The sequence below is a fragment of the Danio rerio genome, chromosome 12 (genome assembly GCF_052040795.2).
Source record: "Danio rerio strain M-AB ecotype USA chromosome 12, GRCz13ab, whole genome shotgun sequence".
Lineage (NCBI taxonomy): Eukaryota > Metazoa > Chordata > Actinopteri > Cypriniformes > Danionidae > Danio > Danio rerio.
Window position 1 is genome coordinate 257,501 of NC_141032.1, and position 10,000 is coordinate 267,500.

At 38.2% G+C, this 10,000-nt stretch overlaps 1 protein-coding gene and 1 long non-coding RNA gene across 11 annotated transcripts in view; both read right to left on the reverse strand.

Moving 5' to 3' along the window:
* Positions 1-10,000, reverse strand: part of myocd (myocardin) — a 32,443-nt gene that overhangs the window by 20,175 nt on the left and 2,268 nt on the right. For 6 of the 10 annotated variants that reach the window (XM_087275487.1, XM_087275486.1, XM_087275483.1 and 3 more), the window contains exons 2-3: positions 524-589; positions 106-161 (exon numbers count right to left, since the gene is read on the reverse strand). The exons of 2 other annotated variants lie outside the window; for them this stretch is intronic. In XM_087275487.1, coding sequence (XP_087131613.1) covers positions 106-161; positions 524-589 — 122 coding nt within the window. Of the gene's footprint in view, positions 1-86; positions 162-523; positions 590-10,000 lie in introns of all 10 variants that reach the window. 2 more of the 10 variants (XM_087275490.1, XM_087275488.1) reach the window with 1 other exon arrangement.
* On the reverse strand, positions 4,529-8,619 carry LOC101885908 (uncharacterized). The gene is made up of 5 exons (XR_015503641.1): positions 8,565-8,619; positions 7,847-7,980; positions 7,718-7,760; positions 7,484-7,630; positions 4,529-5,587 (listed from the first exon to the last, which is right to left on the reverse strand). It is a non-coding gene; the product is annotated as an uncharacterized LOC101885908 (long non-coding RNA).

Below are 10,000 nucleotides of genomic sequence, written 5' to 3' on the forward strand. Positions count from 1 at the left end.
GTCTCGTGGTGAATGCTCTGTTAAGTGTTTCTCAGTGGCGTGTGGTGAGCGTGTGGCTGTGTTTGCAGGATTCTCTGCGATAATACCGTTGCTTATTCTTCTAACCTTGGATCGCTCCAGATTTTTCCTCTGCTCGTGGAACGCAGCCGGACTCTTCAAGGCTGGAAAAACAAATGAGACAGAAGAAAAGGTGATGGACGTCTATCTGCACACAGCGTCAGGCAGTCTTACACAAATAATCTCTCTCTGAATTATAATCCGCAATCAAACACTGGCCTGACGCTGCGCACACACACACACACACACACACACACACACACACACACACACACACACACAAAGAGAGTGTATGAGTGCATGTGTACTTATTGCATGTGTGTGTTTGCATGAGTGTGTTAAGGGTGTATGTGTGTGTGTGTGTGTCACTCTGAGTGTATGTGTCTGTTATGTCTGTGCGACACTCTGTGTGTGTGTCTGTGTGTGAATATATATATATATATCTGTGTGTGTGGATGTTACTCACGAGGCATGACGGCCTGATCTGAGATCTGCTCTCTTGTTCTCCTCTGCTGGAGCCTCAACTGGAGGACTGGAGGAACAGAAGAGCAGGAGATCAGCAGGAGGACACACACACACGCACACACACACGTGCACACACACACACAGACTGAACACACAGACACAGTCTGAACATACACATACTGATCACACACAGATACAGACAGCGTGTGTGTGTATGTGTATGTTTGTGTGTGTGTGTGTGTGTGTGCGCGCTGGTCTCCTCCTGCGTTTATGAGCGCGTCCCTACAGGACCACACACTGACGCAGGGTTTGTTTAAAGGCAGGAGTCGTGTTTATCAGAGCTCCACATCCTGTTTTAAGAAGTATTTGTGGCTCGCTTGCTTCATGTTGTCTTTGTTTTGGGTGGTGTGTGTCTCATCATGACAGCATCACGGTACGAGCACACAGTCGTCTGTGTGAAACCCACTGTGCAGAGGAACGGCTCCCCTTTAATAGCAGATACACTTAATAAATCTGCTCATCATATTTACTTCAACAGCAAATGACTCACTGAATCATTCACTGCAGCAATAGTACTCAGCGAGTCATAGTCATTGAATCATTCGCTCAAACGATTCAATCATTCAAGAACAAATCAAGCAGCTGTATCTCAATCACTCGACTGATTCAAAACAATGATTCATTGATTATTCAAACTGATTCACAAGTTTATTCAGGAAAAAAACAAGTAAATGTTTTATGAGTGATTCACTGAATCAATTGTTAAAGCAATAGTAATCAGTGAGTCATTTAAGTACTACTCTGTTAATTGGTATTCAAACCACTGATTCAGACATAAAGCAAGCCATGGAATCATTCCATCAAGTGATTCATTCATCCGAGAATGAAACAAGCAGCTGTCTTTACGAGAGTCTCATTTAATCATTCATTCAACTGATTCATTCAAAACACTGATTCATTCATGATTCAATTTGATTCATACAACTATTGATGATGGAAAAAAGTCAACTTTTAATGAGTGATTCCCTGAATCATTCAATTGAGCAATTAGTTCAAATGCAGATTACTGTAGAATCATTGAGTCTTCATGAGTGAATCACTGAATCATTTACTCAAAATGTTCAGTCGTCCTCTGAGATCATACTTCTGCTATTTTTCCAGTAGTATCTGGATGCAAGCTGAGACTGTCTCTGTCAGAGATGCAGTGTCAGACTCAATGGAGTGAGTGACATCACTGTGAGGGGCGGGGTTAGGGGTGGGGATAGGCGAGTCCATTAAACAGCATTGCATGCAGCTCAGATTGCATCTGCACCAGGTCTGCATCCAGACGCTCCCGCTGTTTCTGCAAACATCTGCTTTAGTTTGTTCACCCAAACCTGCCTCTGCTGCCAGCGGCTGTCCTACACTGCAGATATGTGGACACACCGGAGAAATCTGATGAGGTGGAGCTCTGGCACATCACACACAGTTACACACTGCAAAACAATCATGTCTTGTTTCTAGTCCAAATATAAACATATTCTGAAATCAGGAATAGCTTTCTATACGAGCTGAACATATAGTCCAGTTTTCAGAAACAATGAGTCAAAAAATCATCAGCCCAGAAGAGGATTTTCATCATAGGAGCCCTTTCAGTAGTTAAAAAACGTTGATTTACGTCTGAGGACAAACAGGAGAAATGCAATAATGTGGAGCTCTGGCACAGCAGACAAACAATACTGGCAGAGCAACACCGTCAGCTCACACAGTCACCGCCAGACTATTCCTGCCCAATCTGGAGCGATCCACATCAATAATGCAGAAACAGCCAAACAGGTGAGCTCAGCAAAACCCCACGGGGAGGAAAGCCTTCTGGCAGCGGGAGGAACCAGCACACGTCCCCACAACACATGACGAGCGTCAAGATTACAGCGACACACACTTTAGCACACAACATGACAAACACACTTACAGCTGACCTGTTCTGCTGCTTTCTACAAGCTGTGCATGCGTCTCTACTGTGTGTGTGTGTGTGTGTGTGTGTGTGTGTGTGTGTGTGTGTGTGTGTGTGTGTGTGTGTGTGTGTGTGTGTGTGTGTGTGTGTGTTTGAGCTGGGAACAGCACACAGATAATGTTCTCCAGCTCTCTGAAACTGACCCTTTCAGGCTTTGATCCTCATTGTGGTGTTTTGGTGGCTGTCGCTTTAAATGCAAATGAGATTGTGCTCTTTTCAGAAGAGGGCGGAGCTACAGACGGCTGTGCTAATTAGAACACATTTAATTACTGTTGAGCATTAGAGGCTGCTGGAGATATTCACACACTGCTGACATACACACACACACACACACACACACACACAAACATCCAGAATCAGAACCAGATGAGCTGACGCACAGCACCAGAATAGCAGCTCTTCAGGAACACATAGAAACACCCTGTACCCTGCGTACCTCGTCCTAATGACTGCTGTTGTGTATTAATTATGGAATTGCGCAATGCTACGCTGGAATATTGTTACACAGCGCAGTGAAATACTCAATTCTGATTGGTCGATCACAGCACAAGCAGTGTTGGGTGCAATGAGTTACAAAACAGCTATTACTGTGATTAAATTAAACAGGCGAATAGCGATTCGTTCATTGATAATTAGCTTTTTACAGTGTGGAACTCTCAATCCTGATTGGTTATTCATGCCGAGCAACGTTGAGTTACACAGTAAAGACTATTAAATTAAAAAGACATGGTGAGAATATTTCTGTAGCACATTTCATACACAAGCGGGCGGCACGGTGGCTCAGAGTCACCACGGTGGCCTCACAGCAAGAAGCTCTCTGGTTTGAGTCTCGGCTGGGTCAGTTGGTGTTTCTGTGTGGAGTTTGCATGTTCTCCCCGTGTTGGTGTGGGTTTCCTCGAGGGTGCTCCAGTTCAAACACATGCACTAAGGGGAACTGATCAACTAAACTGGCCGTAGTGCATGAGTGTGTGTGTGTGTGAATGAGTGTGTATGGGTGTTTCCCAGTACTGGGTTGCAGATGTAAGGGCATCCACTGTGTAAAACATATGCCAGAATAGTAGGCGGTTCATTACGCTGTGGCGACCCCTGATGAATAAAGGGACTAAGCTGAAGGAGAATGAATGAATGAATGAATGAATGAATCCTGCATGGTTCACATGCCTCATTTTAATATCTGCTTTACTCGTTTAAAGTTCATTAAAAGCTTGCTTTAGACAGTGTGTTATGCTGGATTCTGATCGGTCAGTCAGAATATCCCCTGCGCTGCGCTGAACCTGCGGTGCTTGACTCTGTGGTGAGCGGCGGCTGGATGTACATTAAATGCGTTTCGTCTGCGCTCTCTGTTTGTGTCCATAAAGATGTGTTATTGATGTTGTGTAACTCTATTAAAGCAGATGTCAGAGGACTGAACTTTAAAGTGAGCTGCGCTGGCTGGAAATAGCAGAGCTGTAATCTTGACATGACACAGACAACAGTGACACACTCGCACACACACACACACACACACACACACACACACACACACACACACACATACAGAGAGAGAGAGAGAGACAGAGAGACAGAGTTTGTGTCACCCAGGGCCGGAGTGCACTGTAAAAAATAAAAAGTTGAGTAAACTTAAAATTTTAAAGCAACCGGCTGCAAAGAAATTTTGAGTTTACTCAACTTCAGTGGTTGAAGTTGTGCCAAATAATTTTTTTAAGTTGACTGAAATGGCTGGTTTAAGTCATGACAACTTTCAAGCCTAAGTTCATCTAACTTGTCATTATGAGTTTGCCTAAAATTAAACAGGGGTTGAGTAAACTGTAATAAATGAGTTGGCACAACTTAACAGAAGTTCAGTTAACTCAAAGCTGTGCAGCTGGTTGCCTTAATTTTTTAAGTTGATTTAATCTTTATCTTTTAATTCATAATTTTATGGAAATCTTATATCTGCGCTTCTCAAACAAATACCTGTATGACTCTGAGTATGAAGTTAAGAGATTACAAAACACACTATAAAACACAATATCAAAGAATATATTTATTGACAATTCTGCAAACAGCTTTCTGTCCAAATGAAATGTACTGCAGTCCAGAGAAGGAAAAGAGGCAACAAAAAGGTAAATCCTCAAATCCTATATTGCCTTTTAAGTGCTCGAGTTAAGCAAAATAAATATTTAAAAAGCTTGCACTATCAACATTTTTTTCAAAGTGCGAGAGTAATTAGTTTTGTCACGATATTTTAATTGTGTTACCCATCAGTTCTATAATTTTAAAAACGTCCATTTCCTGCTAACATTTGAGCGTTGTTGACCATGTTTTAAACACTGTTATATTGCCATTGTGTTCACATGCTCAACAGAAAACACTGATTGGGCGTGAAGATCATCAGTTCACCAAACTCACTGCTGTTTACTGAGTGTAACCACAGACACAGGGACACTTAAGAATTTCACATTGATCAACTGGTCTGTGTATAAGCTGATACAAGTGTTACGCTGATGGATCGACTATGCGATGTTTTGAAACACTCCAGTTTGTGTGTGTGTGTGTGTGTGTGTGTGTGTGTATCTGTGTTTGCACTCCATGAACATCAGTGATGAGCAGTGAAATGGTGAACTTCTCAGCCAATCACAGTCATTTATGTTGAGCGCTTGAACACAACAGCCAATCAATCAATTGGTGGGAAACGGATGTTTTTAAAATTTGAAAATGTAAAATCAAAACTGAATTTAAGTTTCGTGACAACACCAAGAGTAACACAATTTCAGTGTACAAACCAATGCATTTTGTTTTTGAAAGACTGGACTCTTGCTGAGCACTGAGGATCAAGGCCAATAAACACTTTCTGAATAGTTTCAAAGATGTGTTTCAGTTCTTTGGGGTAGTTCATAATGAGGAAATTAATCAAACCAAAGAGGAGAACAACAGCTGTCGGAAGATCTTTTCCAGCACGATTTGCTCTTCCAGAACCACAGACAGGCACCTTACATTTAGGTTGGTCTGAAGAGTGGCAACATCATCTTCAACAGTGCTAAGGATGTCCATCTCCATCTCTTTTGTGCAAATATCTTCCGGCTCTGTGTCCTGCAGTAAAAAGAAACATAAAAAGAGGATGAAAAACTATTTTTACTGCTAAATCACAAACATCTGCAAAAAGCAAGGTAAAAAAAAGCAAAGGCAAAGCAACTTAATTTGGAAACTGAAGGTAGTAATGTCAGTAACACAGTCATTTATATACCTTCTATTTATAAAACTTTTCAGGTAACACTTTTATAATAATGAATCATTTATTAAGCATTAGCAAATAGTGAATTGATTATCCATTAAGCATCAACTCTACATGAATAAACATTAGTAAGCTATTTAAGTACTAGTATCTAATAAATAAGTACTAGTATCTATTAATTAGGTAGTAGCATCTCAGTAATAGGTACTAGTACCTAATGATTAACTACTAGTAGATAAAAATATGCACTAGTCACAGCTGGAATACATACTAGTCAAAACTGAATAGTTGATATCTCAATTAGAGATCCCATAGAAATGAATGGGAAAAATTTTAATTCATTACGAGTAACAACAGAATAGTTACTAGTCACTATTAAAATAAGTACTAGTAACTAATAAATAAGAACTAGTATCTATTTAATAAGTACTAGTAACTAATAAATAAGTACTAGTAACTATCAAATAAGTACTAGTAACTAATAAATAAGAACTAGTATCTAATAAATAAGAACTAGTATCTAATAAATAAGTACTAGTAACTAATAAATAAGAACTAGTAACTAATAAATAAGTACTAGTATCTAATAAATAAGTACTAGTAACTATCAAATAAGTACTAGTAACTAATAAATAAGTACTAGTAACTAATAAATAAGTACTAGTAACTATCAAATAAGTACTAGTAACTAATAAATAAGAACTAGTATCTAATAAATAAGAACTAGTAACTAATAAATAAGTACTAGTAATTAATAAATAAGTACTAGTAACTAATAAATAAGTACTAGTAACTAATAAATAAGTACTAGTAACTATCAAATAAGTACTAGTAACTAATAAATAAGAACTAGTAACTAATAAATAAGTACTAGTAACTAATAAATAAGTACTAGTAACTAATAAATAAGTACTAGTAACTATCAAATAAGTACTAGTAACTAATAAATAAGAACTAGTATCTAATAAATAAGAACTAGTAACTAATAAATAAGTACTAGTAATTAATAAATAAGTACTAGTAACTAATAAATAAGTACTAGTAACTAGTAAATAAGTACTAGTATCTAATAAATAAGTACTAGTAACTAGTAAATAAGTACTAGTATCTAATAAATAAGTACTAGTAACTAATAAATAAGTACTAGTAACTAATAAATAAGTACTAGTAGCTAATAAATAAGTACTAGTAACTAATAAATAAGTACTAGTACTTAATGGAAAAGATACTAGTATCTAAAATATAAGTACTAGTAACAAGAAAATAGATACTAGTATGGGCTATAGAATAAAAGTTAACACAGCTTGCCATAGGTCATCAGCTATTGTCACATTAAACCAGATGCTCAGACCCTGAGAGATGACAGGTGGCACCACTTTACAATTGAAGGGCATTAATTATGGTTATTCACAGGTTAGTCATTTTGATCAGAAATTCCCAACATGTTTTAATTATTAAAAATGAAATTTGCTTTATAATTATTGTTGCAGCACCTGTTTTCACTCCCTGGTCAGCCGGACTCAGTCATGGTTGTTCTACTAAAGACTAAGAGATGAAAATGTAGCATCCTTTACAGAGGTGAAAACAGTGCTACAAACTTTTCTTTTAGGGAACAAACTGTTTTGTAACTTCAAAGATTAATTACCTGCATGAATTCCAATATTGCACACAAAAAGAGAAACTCCATGGTAAACTCCATAAAGTTTAATATGCCCCCCTTTAATCAGTGATATGATTGAATGCTAAATAATTACTTGATTGTCCAGTTGGTCCAGGGCGGTCCTTATCATCTCTCCATATCGCCCACCACATGATCCATAAAACTTGATAGCGTATTCATCCGAAAAAGAGAAGGTATCTTTGAGGTTGGTTTGAGTAATCCTGTAAAACTCAGCATAGACCTACAAACAGACCATAAAAAATGAATAGTATGAATTGTGAACAAGGGTTATACATTTTGAAATAAATAATCTCAAATGCAAACTTGCCAAAACTCCCAAAAACATGCAGGCCACTGTTTTCGGACATCAGCTACAGGAGGATAAAAAAATCAAATAGTCAGTAACTGCAGCAGACTGTTAATGTGCTCATGTCAAATGTGATTTTAATGCACCTACAGTCTTTAAAGTGCAGAAGCAGTCTGCGAACAAACAAGGCTGCTGCCAGGATGCTCCTTGATAGCGATGTAGTGTGTAGTGTAACTTCTCAGCTACTGTTTACAAATTTGCAAAACTTACACTGCATTCCAAACCTATAAAAAAGTAAATAAAAATGTAACATTGCAGGTCAAATTGTTTTCATAAATTAAACTGATGTTTTTAAAAAGCACAATATAAAATAAATATTGCAAACATAAAAAGAGAAGATTTAAATAATACATACATACATGTTACTTAACTCATAAATGGTTAATGTATGCCAAATAAATAATCATAAACACCACAAGCTCCTGGAATACTATATGTACACTACTAGTGACTGTATATTTAAAGTGGTGTGCTAAATATTATTTTGAAGTGGTTTTAATGTTATCGCATTGCTGTTTTAATACAGACACAACAGGGTTAACAATACAGTGGTGACCGGCCGCTCAGATATGTCTGTTTGCAACAACAATATTTCACTACATTTCCCTCCAGTTTAAGAAGCAAATTAACGTTAAACAGTCCTTCAAATGAAGCACACTTCACAGGTGGCTAGCTTGTTAGCCTGAGCTTGTCAGAAATGATCTTCACACGATGTAACTTAGTTTTTTGGGAACATAACATTACATTTTACTTTAGATTTGCACGCTATTTAGATTAATTTTGATAATAAAGCTAAAACAAAGCTTACCTGAATCAGGAGATGGCAGCTGCTGCTGGTGAGAGGACACCTCGTGCAAAATGGCACCCGAAGACAGACTGAGCATGTGCAAAGACGGGAAGTAGATGATCCAGTGAAGAACTCAAAATGTAAAGTCTGCTCAACTTAAGTATTTACTTTCATTGAACAAACCAGTTTTAAACCTTCAGTTAACTCATTTTAAAAGTAAACTCAACACTGAGCTCAAAATATGTCCACCCAACTTACAATTTTGATTTGAGTTAGCAATTTGCAAGTTGGATTTTTTACAGAGTGGGACTCCTTTTCAGCGCTGGAGTTTCAAGCCTCAGACCGGCCCACCTCAGTTCACCACTGACTATATTGAAATAAGGTCATTCCAATTCAGTTTCTAATGACACTATCACGTCTTTTTTTGAGAAAACAGCTGCTTTAGAACTTCAAATGTTCAACAACCCTAACAGTATTATATGTCTTAACAATAAAAATATTAAAAAGTATACTCAGACGAGGATTAAACCCGGGGCTGGCGGCGTCATAATCTAACCTCTGTACCACAACAGTTGTATAATGCAAGGTGACTCTGAATGATATCATCATTAACCTGCAGGCTGGTTATATATAATAAGAGCAGAGCTGTGGTAAAATAATGAATAAGAAGACTGTGGTCAAGTAAATAAATTAATTAATTTAAAAAGTGTGACTGCTGAGAGCAACAGATTCTGGAGCTAGGGACACCGGCCCTCGCGGCCAAAAAACGGACCGGCCCACCTGGAATTCTCCCGGTCCTCCCGATTAGCCAATCCGGGCCTGGTGTCACCTGAATGCTCGTGTGATCATGCCATCCTGCTCTGTGCTTTTTTAATACAATACTGAATCACCATTACAGAGTTTTGATGACTTCTCTGCAGTTTACTCACACTGATCTCTCACACGCATCTCTAATTAATATTAATTTAATTTAATTAAAGCTTACTGGTATCCGCTGCTGACCACGCTGCTCTTACTCTCAGTTTCTGTCTGGTTTCTAGTCTAAATATCTACAAATATCAAGAAGCACTGTCTTGTTTTCAGAAATGGAGTGAGATTTTCCTTAAAACTAGAAAATGAATCCCCCTAAATGACAAGCTGAGATGTGAATCAGAGTGAGTGAACAGGTTGAGTGTGTCTGTAATCCTGATGATGAGCTGAACGACAGAAGATGAATAAATGACAAAAGGTAATAATAAATGAACGAGGTAAGATGTGTGTTTCTGTCCAAACGGGTTATGTAATGTGTGTGTGTGTGTGTGTGTGTGTGTGTGTGTGTGTGTGTGTGTGTGTGTGTGTGTGTGTGTGTGTGTGTGTGTGTGTGTGTGTGTGTGTGTGTGTGTTTTCAATTTTCACTCTGACTTCCGTTTTCCTCATTGGGACCAAAAACGTCCCCATGAGGTCAAAATGTTCTGGTT